This window comes from Scyliorhinus canicula, chromosome 17 (assembly GCF_902713615.1).
Source record: "Scyliorhinus canicula chromosome 17, sScyCan1.1, whole genome shotgun sequence".
NCBI lineage: Eukaryota > Metazoa > Chordata > Chondrichthyes > Carcharhiniformes > Scyliorhinidae > Scyliorhinus > Scyliorhinus canicula.
In genome coordinates this window covers 63,953,070-63,972,095 of record NC_052162.1, presented here as the reverse complement: position 1 = coordinate 63,972,095, position 19,026 = coordinate 63,953,070, and the positions used below count along the sequence as shown (strand labels likewise).

General features: G+C 43.1%; 1 protein-coding gene across 4 annotated transcripts in view; it reads left to right on the top strand.

Annotated features, from left to right (window-relative positions):
• The first annotated feature begins 6,048 nt into the window (after positions 1-6,048).
• LOC119952015 (mitochondrial fission factor-like) overlaps positions 6,049-19,026 on the top strand; it is a 29,871-nt gene continuing 16,893 nt past the window's right edge. The window contains exons 1-6 of one of the 4 annotated variants that reach the window (XM_038775481.1): positions 6,049-6,129; positions 7,013-7,111; positions 9,152-9,364; positions 15,185-15,342; positions 16,356-16,444; positions 16,707-17,431. In XM_038775481.1, coding sequence (XP_038631409.1) covers positions 9,157-9,364; positions 15,185-15,342; positions 16,356-16,444; positions 16,707-16,980 — 729 coding nt within the window. In that variant the 5' untranslated portion in view covers positions 6,049-6,129; positions 7,013-7,111; positions 9,152-9,156 and the 3' untranslated portion in view covers positions 16,981-17,431. The other 3 variants (XM_038775478.1, XM_038775479.1, XM_038775480.1) reach the window with 3 other exon arrangements.

Sequence of the window (19,026 nt, the reverse complement as noted above, 5' to 3'; positions counted from 1 at the left end):
AGATGCCACACCAGTATCAAATTTGCTCTTAGTCATTGAAAATTGATTTTCTTTTTATATGATTACCGCTGAACAAAAATCCCTTTCGTCATTCCCCTTATATTGCATCATGCTCCACTGAGTGACCCTTTTCAAAATGAATCTGATTTTAAGATGATTTAAAATACAAGCTAAACCAATCCCACGGATGTAGACAGCAAACTGCATTTAAAAAATAAATTAGTTTTCAAAACATAAAAATAGTCGTCAACACTGGTTGCTTTGGTATATTGTCAACTTTTGATTTCAACATAAACTGAGGCTGGAATGGATGCTTGAAACAAAAGAAAAAGGTGGCACCTTGCCACTCTGAAGAGGAATTTTCACTCCAGCAAAAAAAAGGACAACTTGCATTTCACAAAAATGGATAACAAACATGTCCAATTCTTCGAGCATACTAAGCAGTGTCAACAGGGGAAGCTGTTTGTATAGACCAGTTAGCTTCCAGCTCGTGTCATTTAGGCAAATGGTTGTACTCCTCTCGCCTTTCTAAGAACTCAGCCTGCAGCCTCTGACGTTCCCTTAACAGCTCCACCCCCGGGGTCGCCCCATACGTCCTATCTATCTGCAAGATCTCAATCAGTCGGTCCATCTCTGCCCTATCCGTCCTGTCCCTATGAGCCCGGATCGAAATCAGCTCCCCTCTCACCACTGCTTTCAGCACCTCCCAGACCACCGCTTCTGAGACTTCCCCCGTGTCATTGACCTGTAGGTAGTACTGCATGCACTTCCTTACCCTCTCGCACACCGCCTTGTCCGCCAACAAGCCCACATCCAATCTCCATTGCGGGTGCTGGAAGCTCTCCTCACTAACCTGCAGTTCCATGATCTGAAATAGTGATGGCCGGGTACCCCGTGTCCACCACCCCCGCCAGCAAATCCCTGCTCCAATCGCATCTTTTATCTCCTGCTCCCCTATTGCCCCTTCTAATGTAGCCCTGTCCCCCTCCCCTAACCTGGGTACTCCAGCCAATCTAGAAATTCCTGCATCTCCCGGCCTCCCCCAGGTGGCTCTGACCTGTACAACCTCTCATAGAATTCCTTAAGGACCTTGTTAATCTGATCTGGAGCTACCACCAACTTCCCTGCCCTGCCCCGCACCTGGACAATTTCGCTTGTCGCAGCCTCCCTCTGGAGCTGACCCGCCAACATACAGCCTCGCCTTCTCTCCATGCTTGGAAACTGCACTCTTGCTCGCCTCAATTTGCATGCTGCCATCCTGGATAATAGGTCAAAGCTCGCCTGTAGTTCCTTCCTCTTTTCCAACTTCGCTGGGTCCCCATCTTCTGCAAACTTCCTATCTACCTCCAGCATTTCATCTATTGCTCTCTGACGCTTCAACCTTTCCTCTTTATCTAGCCTAGCCTAGCCTCGAACGAGATCACCTCACCCGTGCCAGACAACCGCCTTCAACACCTCACCCGTGCAGTTGAAACCTACATATTCCTCGCTTGCTTTTTCAATTTTGTCACAGAACCCTCGGTCCCCCAACAGTCCCACATCTAATTTCTACCCTGGTACCACCCCCTTCTCCAGTACCATATCCACCCAATCCAGAGCATGATCTGACATTGCAATTGCCGAGTACTCCGACCACTTAACCCCAGCCAGCAGCACCTTCCCCACCATGAAAAAGTCGATCCGCGAGTAAACGTTATGGACCGCTGAGAAAAACAAGTACTCCCGCTCCCTCGAGTGCAGAAACCTCCAAGGGTCCACCCCTCCCATTCCCACCATTAGCCCAGCAATTGCCTTTGCTTCCCCCCCCCCCCCCCCCCGACAGGATGGGACCAGCGAGCGCAGCTGTGACCTGTCCAACCTTGGCTCCTGCACAAAGTTCCCTAGTTTGTGAGTCCAAGTCGGAGATGGCCACACACCTTCTTTGTGAATCCTACATCTTCCCAATTGGCACCATATACACTTACCAGCGCCACTAGCCTCCCCTCCAGCGCCCCTGTCACAATCACATACCTACCCCCCTGAACTGCAACCATCTTCTCCATCTGGAACCGTACCCTTTTGCTGACCATTACCGCTACCCCTCGAGCCCTTCCGACAAATCCAGAGTGAAACACCTGACTAATCCAGCCCTTTTTATGTTTCACCGAATCCTTCACCCCCAAGTGAGTCTCCTGCAGCATTGCTACATTGACCATCAAACTTTTAAGATGCGCAAGCACCCTTTACTTCTTGACTGAACCTCCCTCACGTTCCACGTTCTATTTTTAACTTAAAAAATATATGTTTCTGGTCCAGGCTCTTAGCCATTGTTGAGAGCAGACCAGGCATCCGTAACAAACAATATGAGGAAAGAACAGGGAAATAAGAACAAGTGGGTGTTGGTGTGGGCAGAATATACCAAAGCAAAATTCCGTAATGTAAAAATCAAGTTCTTAAAGTGAAACTTGAAGTTACTACTCAATGATTAAAAATTTATAAACAAAATGGTACTTCCCTAAACATTTTTGTATACATTTCAAATGTCTCTCTTCTCCCTCCCACAAATATGAGGCTAGATTACACGCTGAAGATGAGTTACCCACACCCCAGAATAAAAGTTGGTGTTAAGCTCATGTTGTTATATGTTTTCACCCAACGAGCCTTTAATTGTTACAGAGCATGACCTCTGCCACTTTCTGGGAGGAAGTCTGCCTCATAGAGCTGCTGGCTAATCAGAGGCCAGCACCTCTGTAGTACTGGCAGTGCCACCAGGAAGTGGCCATGACTGGTGTTTTAGGAGGTTCAGGAGGAAGTGCAACCACAGATGCCCGGGAACCCAGCTAAGTCTGGGATATTGCCAGGTCGAGCTGGCAAGATCCAGCGAGAGCGATGGAGGACATGTTGCAAATGGCAGATTGACATGAGGAGGGAAAACTGTGAAGGGGGAGTTTCTGATTCATATCAGGAACCTGAAAAGAAGACATCTTTCACTGGCTGGTACACTGCAGGGAGAAATCTTTCAGGTTTCATGCTGGGGCCTCTTCCCTTCCCATTAAATCTGAATGGAGATGGGTCATTAAGTGCCCACTTAAGGGCATCAATTAGGCCATGAGTAGGCTTGTAAAATTGCAGCAGCAGCGGGGTTGGGGTTGGGGTTGGGGTTGGGGTTGGGGGGGGGGGGGGGGGGGGGGAGGAGGAGGAGGAACAATGTCGATGGCAAAGCACCTGGGAGCACTGTTGCTTCACAGTGTTAGGTTCGATTCCAGCTTGAGTCACTGTCTGTGAGGATTCTGCATGTTCTCCCCGTGTCTGCATGGGTTTCCTCCGGATGCTCCTGTTTTCCTCCCACAAGTCCCGAAAGACGCGCTCGTTAGGTGAATTGGACATTTTGAATTCTCCCTCTGTGTACACTAACAGGCGCTGGAATGTGACGTCACAGTAACTTCATTGCAGTGTTAATGTAAACCTAATTGTGACAATAATAAAAAAAGATTATCAAAGATTATTTCATTGATCACAGGTGATCCATAAAATCCAGACCAAGTTGTGGGAAGTGGAGGATTATAGTAGTGATAAACCCTCACTCAATGAATGCTAAAGTGATCATCTCATAATTCAAACCTTTTCATTTTGCTGATCATAATTTGGTTAAATTCATGTCATTAGATTCCTAGCTGCATCTTACATTCAATATGTTTAGAAATCTCCATTCTAACAAATCATTGGATTCTCTGTCTTTATCTTAGTTTTGCTAGTTCAACACAGGCCAATAAGGATTATTTGACCTAAATCTCAGACACAGTGGAAGTCACTCTACACTGCACACAACTGTTTTTTTCAGCATCCTCACTATTTATTTGCAGACACAAAGTAACTCACCATGTTTTAAGGAATGATCGCTATCACTGCAAACGTTGCAGCCTTGTTTGGCAGCTTGCTTTTCAACAACTTATTATCTGGCATTGGTACTATAAACACTTTGCAGCACTACTGTAGAAGGCAGTAGTTGAGCAACAAGTTACAATCTAACTTCAGTAAAGATAACAGTCACAACAAATGTAGGTACAGTAATTCAAATTAAATGTAAGTAAAGTAAAATCAGGATTGCCTGCTCATGCATAAAACATGAAAAAATAAGAATGATGTTGTGCATTTATCTCTGTCTGGCTGGAAAAGTCAGCCAATTGTAGACAGCCAAATCCATTTCTAATTTATTACTCAGATCAAACAATTGATTGCTTTTGAAAAAACTGCATATGTATCGGATTAGAAAATGGGCTGGATTTTGCTGTCATTTGCAAAGCAATGGTATTCAATGTTGACCTTGCAAGATGCCCACAAAGATCTAGAGGTCTCTGTGACCTGGATTTTCTCTTTTCCAATGGCAGTTTAAATCTGGTGCCAAGTCAAAGAATCTCTAGGAATCTAGCAGAAATGAAGTAGGCAGGCAGGGTAACCAGCCAATCACTTTTAAGTATTCTCACAGGCTGAAAGTCAGGAAGTTAAACTGAATCTCTTTATTTGATCATTAATTTTGTTATCTGAAAGCTTACATTTAAAGATTGCTTACACAAATCTGTTTTAAGCTTTAAAAATGTATTTTTTATCATTATGGAGAAAAAGTACATTACACAAATGTACAAAATAACTTTTCAGGGCCACTGGGGATGTTTAGTAGTAATTTTGAACTTTAGCTTTTAAAAAGTCAAGTTTACCTCATTCAACAAACAACTCATTGAAGGGTTTTGACAGTGAACCGAAAAACCTAAGAGTGGAGTTTTGGTCATTTCACTGAATATTTAGGGATTGCATTCTGGGGATCCTCAACAGTACATTCCTTGGAGCATAGCATACTGTCTGGACTTCTGCCTTATTCTATGCATGTGCAGACTCCTGAAGTGGCTGTTGGTTTTGCCATCATTGCCACTGGAAGATTTAGGCCAATGTTTTGTTTTATACAACACTAATATTGTTCCAACATCTCTTAATATCTTAAATGTGTTTCCTTGCAAAATGTTTCAACAATGAATTTATTGGCAGATTGAGACTAATTGAAAACAGTGGTGATTGATCTGGCAAGCCTGATACTGGGTTGGGGCGATTCTTCACACCTACAAACAGATGCTTGAATTAGTATTTAATTCTAATTAGGGGATGGAGGCAAGGGCAGGCATTTTGTCAGTAAGCAGCAAATTGTTTAAACATAAGGAACCATGTGCATAACTCTTGAATCTGCATTAAAATATGTCCCCAATGAGCCTCAGAATCATAGTCCAAGAGCTTTACAGCACAGAAAGAGGGCCTTCACACCGGTCATAAAGCACCGATCTACTCTAATCCCATTTTACTGCACTTGGCCGGTAGCCTTGTATGCTATGGCATTTCACATGCTCATCTAAATACCTCTTAAATGTTGTGATGGTTCCCACCTCTACTTCCCTTTCAGGTAACAGGTTCCAGATTCCAATCACCTCTGGGTGAAAAAGATTTTCCTCACATCCCCTGTGCACTTTTCTTGGGCAAATTCCTTGCTAGCTTGATTGATGACCTTTAACCAGAATGAAAGGTTTCCACGTGTGTCTGACGACAATCAAAGGGGATTCTTACTTCTGACCCCATGTTTTGAATTTATGCCAAGTGCTGCCAGGGTTTCTTTTTCCATTTGGGAGGACACACTCGCCTCTCTCAATGGTTAAGGCCCAGACTCGATACACCGAGAGATAAACCAGAAAGTGCTCTCCATGCTGGGATCTATCCAAATGTCACAGCACTCTGGAAGTGTGTGACCCTCATCCTCCTCCAGGTTTATATTGCTGTCTGCTGTGGAGCTGCAGTGACCCAACGCACGCTCACTCCCGGGCGTACCGCTCACATCAAAGCGGCCGCAGCGTCAAAGTCGAAGCTGCCCGAGGCCGGCCAAACTTTTTCAAACCCAACGGACACTTTAACCACGCGCTCGGCGCCGCACGGTCACATGATCATGTCTCTCTCCCCCCTGCGCGGGAGGGGGAGGGGCTTCCTGGCATCCACGTGGGCGCGCCAGGGCCAATCGGATGGCGGCAAATGAGTGGCTAGAAAGCGCTGGGTGTGTGACGTCACGATCCAGGAATGGGGCCACTGAAACGGTGTTTGTGAGGGGGGCTGGAAGAGGTGAGTAATGTGAGGGCCTGTTCCCCCTCTTCCCGACTTGAGAGGTATGGCATGTATAATATCACTCACTCCTAAGGAGCCATGGTTGAGTCTGGGGAATGGCCAGGGTCCATATAGCTTAAGCTACATACCCTGGCGTGCCTCGGACAACTCTTGTCTGCAGGCGTCAAACAACCGACTGACTTGAACTGTCACTGCGGCTGGGCCAGCAACAGGTGCTGCTGCGTCCATCCCAGGGGCGCCGGAGTTTCACACACCAGACCCGAGAGACCTCCAACTTTGTAGAGTGTGGTTGGGCCTGGAGTCTCATCGCCAGTTACACCAGTCAATCAATCAATAGCAAATGTAACCTACCCGGCAGAATGGATTCTGCACTGACAAAACGGTGCTGCCCGCCCCAGAAGAGACTGGTCAGTATGTGTCCGATGGAACATTTATTGTGGCTGTTGTGCTGAGGCGATGTCAAACTCCAGGGAAACGAGGTTGCCTTCCCAGGGGCTTTGTTTCTATGGTGAGAAGGGTGAGGTTGTCATTTGATTGCTCAAAGTGGAAACATCTTGACAGCGATGCACAGGGCCACAATATAACGGGGGGGGGGGGGGGGGGGTCTGTGAGATCAGGTTGGACAGTACACGTTGATCTGCAATGCATGTCAGTTCTATACACTTTTCAGGTATTGAAAACTGCTTTGGACTCCATCCGAGAGGTTGGGTTGATGTGTGCCTCTATCTTTGGGGCATCCTCCCAGTACTTTCAAAAAAGTCCTCTGCTGTGGCTTCTTTTTGTATTAAAATTCGGCTGAAAAGAGTGGTGTAACAATAAATGTATATCAATGAGCAAATAAATGTTGAGTGGTAGTACCAATGGAGTTTTTTTTTTGCAGTTTCACTTTAGAAAGTTACAAAGGAGAGCCATATGAAATTACTTTCTATTAAAACTGCTTGAAGATACCATCTATTCAAGGGAGGCAGAGTGGTGAGAGGTATGGATATAGATCCTCGATATAACTGCTCACAGAAAAATGTGTGAACATCGATTCTAGAACATACCTGCATGTACTATACCTCAAAATCTCCACATCTTTTTCCCTTTGTACCGATCGACTTTTGGTGAAAGATGCCAGAAAGACACACTCCTATACATATGCTTGATAAACTCCTGCTTCTGCTATTCCAGGTAGCAGTTCAGCTCCCAAGACCATGAATGATCTTACACTGAGAGGCCCCAAAATGAAATGTTGACTGGGTCTGCCAGCTGAAGAGCGAGAGCCCGCTGTAATCAGTAGACTATCAGGAGCTGTGTTTTCCTGTTGCCCATGCAGCCTTCCCCAGACCGCTTGCCTGAAACACAAACACATGTAGGGTAGTAACATGGGGTCAGTATCTCTGCTTTGAGACCTGCCCGGCACAAACTGCCCACAACTCCACAAAGGTAACCCACAAACAACCCAGAAAGATATGACCATGAATAGGCAGGGATTCCATCCCTGGAGGCTCCCTAGCGGCCAAAACTAAAACTGCCTCAGATCCCTGACTTGTAATGTACCAAATGCAAGCACAATCATGCCAAGAAATCTATATGTACTAATGCTTCTCCTGCAATTAAAAGGTAAAACATATAGATGTGGAAATGCACAATGGCTTTTTATCAGTATATATTTGTGCACTTTTTAAAATGATCAATATAAAACAATTGCAAGAAGGGGAGTTGGAGGCTGGCTGATACTCTATTCTTTTTTTAAAATTTAGAGTACCCAATTAATTTTTTCCAATTAAGGGGCAATTTAGCATGGTCAATCTGCCTAGTCTGCACATCTTTGGGCTGTGGGGGCAAAACCCACGCAAACACGGGGAGAATGTTCAAACTCCACACGGGCAGTGACCCAGAGCCGGGATCGAACCACCATGCTGCCCCTGATACTCTGTTCCTGATTCTGTTGATCAAACTAACATACATTAAAACACTTCATGTTCTGCACCTCAACTGAGTGAATAGGCTAGAGACCTGCTCTCAGGCTTCCATTAATCAAGTTCCCTTAACTGGCTGCAATTCGATAGGTTAATAATGACCATTCAGTTCTGTCTTCTGTATGCACAGGAAAGGCACTTGCCATCCACTCACCCCCTCCCCAAACAGAGAGTTGAAATTACTGGCAAGAAATTTGGGCATAATTCTATTTTGCTTGCTTTTGATTTGATGGAATTGCCTTTGTTATTGTGGCTATGTGGTAACACATAATTAGTCAATATTTGTTACAACATTATGCATCCCATAATTGGCAATTTTGCTAGCTGTTAAAAATTTCCTATAAGAAATAACATGAATTAAATGAGTGAATGTATTTACATTAGTGGTTTTGCTTTGCATGACTCAACAATTAATATAAATATAGTCTGAACCCAGAGCCAAAGCCAACCTGTCACAGGGTTAATGTAGAGTGAGAGATCTTGGATTTAATCCATATTTACAATACAAAACCCAATACAATTACAGTGCAAATGCAGTTGGACCTCTGTATACCTTGGCATAGGTCCCTATGGAGGCCAACAGTCATTTGGCGATTTAAATAAAATTCTACAGCAACTTGCCAAAATTATTACTGATCATTAGAATACAAAATGTTGCTATATCACTTTATTTTTACTAGAATCTGCTAGCATGTTAACCACATCCATCATAATCCAGCACACTTTAAACAAGAAACAAATCTTGTGTCAAAAAATGAGCACCAATTTTGATTTTAAAAATTAAAGAAATATTAGGTATCCAAAGATTGGCTTTGGGAATTTAAATATGTACTTAAAAACTTCTGTCAGCTTTTGGCTAAACTGGCTGCTTGGGCTATGTGTAAGAATGGTTGATAATGGACCAAATCTTCCTCATTCACTGTTTGATAGCCGCTGCTTTACAATTGTCACTTGTTCAACCTGGTGAGGATTTGAAATTAAGTATTAGTGATGATTATTGATTATTTATCAGTCTTTATTTCATTTGAAAAATAAAGTTTATCTTGATTCTTCAGCTGCCATGGCAGAACCAGCATTTGCAGTACCTTCTGATCTGATGGATTCCGGTTCAGCTCCTTGTGACCTAGGTTTCATGGAGGTTATTGGTCAGAAGATGAGAATTCCTAATAGACTAAAAGTGACCGAGGAGCAAGGGGATGAAGATAAAGTAGAAGATATTCCGCTATCAACACTGCAGATGCAGATTCCTGAACGAATATCGATGGGAGGTAAATTGAATTAACATCAATAAACGACTGTCAGGAATACAGTTTTCTATATTCATACCCATGGATTGATCCAGGTCTATATATCGTTTAGCTGAAGAATCCTTGCAATGAAATTAAAATGAACTACTTTACATACAATGTACAGCTTAGAAAGTGACTAATAGTGGTTAGTACTGCTGCTTCACAGCGCCAGGGACCCAAGTTCAATTCCAGCCTTGGGTTACTGTCTGTGTGGAATTTGCATGTTCTCCCCATGTCTGTGTGGGTTTCCTCCAGATGTTCCGGTTTCTCCCGCAGGTCAGGTAGATTGGCCATGCTAAATTGCCCCTTAGTGTCCAGGGATGTGCAGGTTAGGTAGGGTTACGGAGATAGGGGGGTGGGCCTAGGTAGGGTGCCCTTTCGTAGGATCGGTGCAGACTTGATGGGCTGAATGGCCTCCTTCTGCACTGTAGGGATTCTATGGGATTCTATTACGCCCAAACAGTCCATTTTTATACTCCGTACGACCCTCCTCATAACTCTTAATTTAACCCTATTAGCATAACCTTCTATTCCTTTTGCTCTTATGTATTTATCTAACTTCTTGCTAAATGTATCTGCTATTTGCCTCCACTGTTCCTTGTGGTAATGATGCCCACCTGAATGCCTACTTGACCTTTTAGTACCCCACCTGCAATGACTCTATTTAAAATGTTTTGAAAAGAGAATATTCTTGAGATATGGGCAATGAGTAAGACTGTATTTATTGCCTATCCCTAGTTGCTTTGAAACTGTACTGGCGGACATCTGATTGAAGGACTTGTAGTAATGGTGTTCCCACAATGGCATTAACCCCTGGATGTTAAGCCAGTAATGATGACTGAACAATGAAATATGTCTAACTTACAATTGTGAGAGACTTGGGAACTGTGATGTGGGGGTATTCCTAAGGCATTTCTTTCTTTCTCCTTGTTGATAAACATTACAGGGGAGAAAGCTGCTGTTGGAGTAACCTTGGTGAGGTCATTGTAGTGCATTCTGTAAGCATTCTGTAAACATTGAATACTGTGGGCGAGATTCTCTGGCCTCCGTGTGGCGTGTTTCTCGGCAGTGGCAGGATCTTCTGGTTCCGTCTCTGTCACGTGGATTTCCCATTGAATCCACACCACACTATCTGTTAGGGTGCACAGAGGGAGAATTCAGAATATCCAATTCACCTAACAGCATGTCTTTCTGGATTTAATAGCAGCAATAACGGCAGAATCCAACCCCTGTAATCGCCTGTGAACTCGTTGATGTCTCAGCAGGTTGATTAGAGCATTGTAGATGGTTTAACATAGGAGTTCCCAAACTTCAGGGTCGCTGTCCCTCAAAAAGGGAAGCAGCAGTCACATTTGGGGTCGCAAGCTTCCACTCCAACAAGGCAGAAATAGTGACCGAGGAGGATACTGCCCAGCCCGAAGGCTCTGGCAGGACAGCCGTGAGCCCACTGGATGCCGCCAAACAGCAATAGGTGGAGCATGAGTCCAAAGCACCGTTTAACATCAGAGACCACTTTTAGCTGTGAATTTGAATAGGATGTTTATGTGCCAGTTTGACGCAGGAAGAGACTGACAAGCACAACTTAGTCACTGATGGCAAGAAAAAACTGAGGTCATGCAGCTGAGCCAAAAAGGAGAGTGGCAATTTCGGTCTTTTCTGTGTTTCTGCTCCTGTCTGCTTGTTATACAGACTCTTTACCCTAGAACAGTGACTGTGCTTCTCAGCCACCGATAACCTGACCAAAAGAGGGGGAAAGGTGAGAGGTGCTGCTGAGTGAGTCCATGTCATGTGGAGGGCGGGATGGGGGCGGTGGCGGAAGGAGGTGAATTGGGAAGCAGAGCTGCTGACTGAGTGGGGGTGAGGTGGGGTTGGGAAGAAGGTCTGTTCAGTGAGTGGTGGGAGATGGAGCTAGGAAGAGGGGCTGCCAAGTGAGTGGGAGGAAGTGGGTTGGGAAGAGGTGCTGCTGAGTGATAGTTGGAGGAGAAAGGGAATTGGAAAGGGGGCAGATGAGTGAGATGGGGAGAAGGGTTGAGAAGCAGGGCAGGTGTATGTATAGAGCGGAATAGGGTGTGAAAGCTGCTTACAATGCAGGGGACTGTTGGGGGAAGAGTGGCTTCATTGAGTTTCCTGTCACTGGAGTATATGACGAGTTGGTTGAAACCTTTGTGAGTATATAAATAATCTTTTTACGAAGTACTTTAAAAATTTCGTTTTGTATCTATATGATGTATTATTCTGTGCTGATCTACAATTCACAAAATTTAATATTTTAAGACTGAATGTTACCATGCTGCTTTATTGCTTTTTATTTTTACTGGCGTATGGGGTCACGTTAATTTCTAAGTGTTAAAATGGGGTCACATTGAAATATAGTTTGGGAAGCACAGCTTTAGAAGCTTTGAGAATCATAAGGTGGTGCTACTTGCCAGATCACCAAGACACTGCTGTGGCCTTGTAGCCAAGGTTTTTTCTTATAAATTTAGAGTACTCAATTTGTTTTTCTCCAGTTAAGGGGCAATTTAACATGGCCAATCCACCTAACCACATCTTTTGGGTTGTGGGCGAGAAACCCACACAGACATGGGAAGAATGTGCAAACTCCACATGGACAGCGACCCAGGGTCGGGATTCGAACCCGGTCCTCAGCGCCGCAGTCCCAGTGCTAACCACTGTGCCACATGCCGCACTCTTGTAGCCAAGGTTTAAGTAGATTATTCCAGTTGTAACCTTTGACAATGGTGTCTTCCAAGATTTTGACAGTTGGAGACTTGATATCAGTGGTAACAGGGAAGGTTGGATGCTGCTGGGAATTTTCTTGTTGGAGATTGGATTGTGTGACTTGGAACACAAATGCAGCACAAATGTTACCTTGTACATGACAGCCCAAGCCTGGATATTATTGTTGATTGCATTAATAATAATAATCTTTATTAGTGTCACAAGTAGGCTTACATTAATGCTGCAATGAAGTTACTATGAAAAGCCCCTAGTCACCACACTATGGCACCTGTTCGGGTACACTGAGGGAGCATTTAGAATATCCAATTCACCTAACAGCACATCTTTCAGGACTTGTGGGAGGAAACCGGAGCATCTGGAGGAAACCCACGCAGACACGGGGAGAACATGCAGACTCTGCATAGACAGTGACCCAAGCCGAGAATCAAACGTGGAACCCTGGCGCTGTGAAGCAACAGTGTTAACCACTCTGTACCGTGCCACTCTGCTCATTGACCTACATTGGCTCTTGGTTAAACAGTGCTTCAAATCTAAAATTCACATTCTTGTTTTCAAATCCCTCCATTGCCTCAGTCCTCCCTATTATGTAATCTCTACCAGTTCCACAGCCATATGACATCTGTGCTCCTCTAATTCTGTCTGTTTGAGAATTAACAGTTTTAATTGCTCCACCATTGGTGGGCCTACCTTTAGCTGCTTAGGCAAAGTCATCGACAGTGCTATAAAGTAGCACTTGGTCAACCAATAGCCTGTGCAACAGTGTTAAGTTTGGGTTCTGTCAGAACTATTTGGTTCCAGACCTCTGAGCTGAATTCTAAAGGTGAAGTTAATGTAACTGCCCTTATCATCAAGGCAGTATTTGACCAAATGTTACTTTAAGGAGCTCCACTAAAATTGAAATCAACAGGAAATGCATAAAACTCTCCTCTGGCTGGCGTCCATACCTAGCACAAAGGTAATGATTGTAGTAATTGGACAGCAACCAACGCAGCCCTAGGACATTGTCGTAGGAGTTGCTCAGGACAGTGTCCTGGCCCATCTTATGTATTAATGACCTCTCTCTCATAAAACTGGACGGACCACCTGGCATTGACCTAGGTACTGGAAGAAACAAAGACATGCCCTGCTCAGTCAAACGGCTGTTGTGTCAATATGTCATGGAATAAATGTGAAACTTTATGTATCAAAACTTGTTAGTTTTAAAATGGGCTTACTGCGTAACCAAAGGAAGATGGCTGCTACAAGTCACATAACCACAGAATTGGCCCTTTTTTTTGGAAGTTACCAACAAGAGTTAAAAGAACAAAAGAATCCTCTCAACATCATGGAATCTCACACCCAGTTGTAGCAACATTGCAATCACGAAACCAGGAAATGCTTCACAGCTCCAGGGTCCCAGGTTCGATTCTCGGCTGGGTCACTGTCTGTGCGGAGTCTGCACGTCCTCCCCGTGTGTGCGTGGGTTTCCTCCGGGTGCTCTGGTTTCCTCCCACAGTCCAAAGATGTGTGGGTTAGGTGGATTGGCCATGCTAAATTGCCCGTAGTGTCCTAAAAAGTAAGGTTAAGGGGGGGTTGTTGGGTTACGGGTATAGGGTGGATACGTGGGTTTGAGTAGGGTGATCATTGCTCGGCACAACATCGAGGGCCGAAGGGCCTGTTCTGTGCTGTACTGTTCTATGTTCTATGCTAAAGGTTGTTGTGCCTGGAAAATTGTTAATAAACCTATCTCTTACCTGGGACTCCCCAAGTCCATTTCAAAATGTATCTTGAACAACTTACCCCTCCAGCAGAGTCAAAGGGTCTGCCTATAGAATGCTTCCTGACGTAAGAAACTCAATATGGATAGCTACTCTTTCAAAAGCTAATAACTGGGATATTATCAATCCTTAAATCAAAACCAATTCCAGATGCGAGATAAACATCGCTTTTGAAATCATTGTGGTGAAAGAAGTTCACATGACTTAAGCAACCATTTTGAAATCTCTATATTCCTTTGAGATTTGAGAACTCCTCAGTCTACTGTTTAACATCCAGCCAGTGAACACCAAGAACCTGAACTCCTGTATCTTGGAGCATGAATCTGCTGGTAGATTTCCCACCAGTGTATGCAGAACTAATCCAGTGTCTGTGTACCAACTTCATCTTGCAGTATCAGTACAAATTGTAAAGAGAACTCTACAACTTTGGTCTTCAGAACTCTTCAGTGAAATATCTCCTCAATGGACTCTGATAATTATGTAAACCAATATTCATTTCTGTGGTTCTTTTATTGTTACTATCCATAGCTCTAAACCTTTTTTCTTTAAAAAAATAAATAAGTTTAGAGTACCCAATTATTTTTTCCAATTAAGGGGCAATTTAGTGTGGCCAGTCCAACAACTCTGCACATCTTTGGGTTTTGGGTGAGACCCATGCAGACACGGGGTGGAATGTGCAAATTCCACACGGACAGTGTTCTGGGGCCAGGATCGAACCTTGTTTTCGTTGAAAATTCACAGGTCTGATGCAGCATGTTGGGAGGAGCTGGTTTAGCTCACTGGGCTAAATCGCTGGCTTTTAAAGCAGGCCAGCAGCACGGTTCGGTTCCCGTACCAGCCTCCCCGGACAGGCGCCGGAATGTGGCGACTAGGGGCTTTTCACAGTAACTTCATTGCAGCCTACTCGTGACAATAAACAATTTTCATTTTCATTTCAAAATGTTGTTTATAACAATCACAACCGTTTGCTGTGTGATTTAGACAGTCTTACTCTGCTGCTGAGATGCTTCTTTAAGGTCACAATCTCAAACTGCTGTAAATTCTGAAGTCAGTTCAAGGTTTATTGCTGTTTAAGGTAAGTTTACAGATTGATAGATGCTTGAAAATGTTCCACTCTGGTAAAATGAACCAGTCTGAAATGACTGCTTTTCCTTGTTTTTGATACTTTGAATTGCGATAAGTATGCAATTGATCTAAGACTTTTTAATGTATAGTTAAAAAAATAATAATAGGCAACAGCAATAATTTTTGTTTCAAATGAGAGAATTTGTTAATTGTTTGAAGAATGCACTTTTCTCTTCAGAAACAGAAATGCAGGATATTGGTGCAAGACCGTACTTATATGGTTGGTTCCACAACAACCCATCAATAACGGATCCTCCACCACTCAGCATCTCTCCTAACCTAATGTTTGGAGCAACCCATGCTTTGAATGTGGACCGACCCGAGAGTCCATTACAGGTGCATTAACATTAACAATGTGTCCTTTCATAAAGTATAGATGTACGTTGACTATTGACAATTTAATTCTATTATGCCCTTCCAATCTCCCCACTGAAGGCAAAGACTTTAAGAATAGAAAGAAGAACGTGCATTTGTATAATGCCTTTCATAACCTCAGGATAACCCAAAATGCTTTATAGCTAATGAAATACTTCTGACATGTACTTACTGTTGAAATGTAGGTATACATTGTATCCAATTTTCACACAATAAAGTTTGACAAATATCAATCAAGACAATTGAGCAGATAATTTATTTTAGTTGTGTCATTTGAGGAATCAATATTGGCTGCAATAACAGAAGAATTCCTATGCTCATGGTTGAATAGTGCCATTGGATCTTCTATATTCACCTGAGATGAGGTCTTGTTTTAACATCACTGAAACACAAGGTCCGCAACAGTGTAGCATTCCCTTCGTACTGCACTGGATTATCTGCTCAAATTTGTGGATTTGGACCTGAATGCATGACCTGCTGTCTCCGAGCTAAGCTAGCTGTTGAGCTTTTGAATTCAGTTGGATAGGTTTAGTCAGTTCTTGGTTGTAAAGTATTCATTGGAGTTTTGAGGTGGGAGGGAGGAGAAAGAATATTCTGTGAACTCCCCTTAGTCTAGCATGTGCTGCCTGAAGGAAGTTATGTGGTGGCCAATGACTACAGAGTAGAAATTAGTGAAATGTTCAAGAGTTATTGTTATAAATTAATTCTGGAGATATCCATGTGGTCTACCTTTTGGAAAAACTACTTTCTTCAGGAAACAGTGCATTTAACTTTTAAAATGAATAACCTGAATTTATTTTGTAGAGATCTCCTTTATAAAAAAATTAATTCATAGGAGGTGGGTGTCATTGGTGAGGCCGGATTGTTATTATTTAACCCTGTTTACCCTGATTAGTTGATGTAATTTCTACTTTTGAATTGAATTCACCGGAGTAAGAAGGAAGCACTCATCATTATATGTTGTTTTGTCACAGATGGCTACCTCCCAACATTCTAGTAGACCGCGAACACTAAGTGAGAATGAAATTTGTCTAGCAAGTGTATCCAGGCGGCAGAGGAATTTGTAAGTACAAAATGTTGACCGTGTCTGTTTGTTGTCCTATCATGCAGCCAAATCTGCACAGCTGCAATAATAATGACGTCTACCATGCTCAGAGACTGGAATGGAGGGTAGTCTAATATGGAAAGGAAAATTTGACAACCATACTGAAACCAGTTATTTTAGAAGTTGGACACTCAGCTATTAGAGAAGGTCTCAAGTGGTTTATGAATATTTTACTCATGGGTGGAATAAACCTTATCAGACTGTTCTTCCGTATATGCAGATTTAAAGTGATTGGAAGAAGGATTGGAGGGATTTTAAGAAAACCATTTTCACCCAGAGGGTGGAATTTGCTGCCCCAATTGTTGGTTGAGGTAGAAATCCTCAACTCATTTAAAAGGTATTTGGATCTACACCTGAAGTGCTGTAACCTGCAAGACTACGGACTGGGTGCTGGAGGTTGGAATTGGAATGGATGGCTGATTATTTTCAGCAGGTGCAGTCATGGTGGGCTGAATGGTCCCTTTTTGTGCCTTAACTTTTCTATGGTTCAATAGTTCTATATACCCCCTTAATATTGCAAATAGATTGAGTGTGAGAGTAGCTCAGCACATCATTATTTTACATCAGTGAGTGTACCTCGTGCCCAGACTGTAAGTACAAATGCAAAATGAGTTTGACCTAGATTTTCGTTGGCATGGCCCACAATAAACATTTCACAGATAATCTGAGTCTAAAAGGACGATTAGTGTGGGATTTGAAAATGCTACATTCAAGAGCTGCTCTTTTGCACTCGGAGTTAGGAATATTGATGGGAGTGTAGAGATAAAACCAGCTCAAAATGCCAAAATTATCCCATTCTCTATCAAAAGCAATCCTCCATTTTATGAACACAAAACATTTATCATAAAATTAACTCTGCAGGCAAACAATATTAGCGGGAGATGGTGGTGTAGTGGTCACTGGACTAGTAATCCAGAGACACAGGGTAATGCCGGCAGATGGTAAAATTTAAATTCAATTTAGAAAAATATGGAATTAAAAGTCTAACGATGACCATTGTCAATTATCATAAAAACCCATTTGGTTCACCAAAACATGTAGGGAAGGAAATCTGCTATCCTTACCTGGTCTGTTCTACATGTGACTCCAGGTCCACAGCAATGTTGCTGACTCTTTATATGCCCTCTGAAATGGCCAAGTAAACCACTCCGGTCAAGGGCAACAAATGCTGGCCTAGCCAGCAGTGCCCACATCCCATGAATTAGTGGGCAGCACGGTAGCACAGTTGGTTCACAGTTTCAGGGTTCCAGGTTCGATTCCTGGCTTGGGTCACTGTCTGTGCGGAGTCTGCACGTTCTCCCCGTGTCTGCGTGGATTTCCTCCGGGTGCTCTGGTTTCCTCCCACAGTCCAAAGATGTGCAGGTTAGGTGGGTTGGCCATGCTAAATTGCCCTCGTGTTAGATGGGGTTACTGGCTATGGGGATGTGTGGGCTTAAGTGGGGTACTCTTTCCAAGAGCTGGTGCAGACTCGATGGGCCGAATGGCCTCCTTCTGCACTGTAAATTCTATGATAATTTCGAAACAAAATTACCACCAAGTTCTGACAGTATGGCCATTGAGAATTCCACCAATTAAAGACCCAGAGAACCATGATTTTGGATATAAAGAAAAGATAGAAGTCTTTTGAGGCACCAATAAATTTGAAATTTCCATATTTGTCACGAGATTACCCGTTGGCCATCGAACAGCACAATCTCAATTTTCCCTTCCTTCAATGTGCTGATAATCTTTGAAGCCTGCCTTGATAACTCCTCTTATCCTCTGGTAGTTCTTTTTTTTTACAGCAGTCTTCTTTATAATTGTTGCTGTATGCCTCACTGCTAAACCCTATAAATAATGTATTTTTAAATAACTGTCATATCTAACATCATAGCTATGAGCATTAACTCCCAAGCAACTGCTACTGTGCACATGTCTTTCTAATCCAAAATAGAATTTTGGATAGATATGTACAATGCATGCGTTAACAAGTCTGTGGTATTGTGCAAAGCAAATAATGGCATGATGGGAAAACTAGTCAAGTCTTCTTGGTACAATTGAATTTAAACTGACTTCACATAACCTAAGGCACAGATACAAACAGCCAAGGTCAACTTGACCTGAGAACTGGCTGACTCTGAAACTCTAGGATAAGGCGTGTTCGTCATGAGACTAGAGCAGTCTCAATACATACCAAGCTAAAAAACTGTCTCTTCCTGTACGTAAACAAATTTGTCCATTTCTTAAAACAAAGACAAGATAATGATATGAGACCCCAGTCCCCGAAAGGTCAGCAAGGTGACGCCATTGTAATGATTATTACTTATGTTTTACTTTCGATCAAATTCCTGACCAAGCTGTATTCATGTTGTCTTGATCCTATACTGTATAAAAATCATCTTATTCTTCTGTGATATTGCAGACTTGGGACGGACCAGCAGTTTGTACTTGACTGCCTTCTGACTCCAAGTCTCAGCCATACTGCTAGCAGTTCTAATTCGTAAATAAAGTTCAGTTTTGCTTACCTAATGAATGCTGTTTGAATTTCTCTATCACAGACA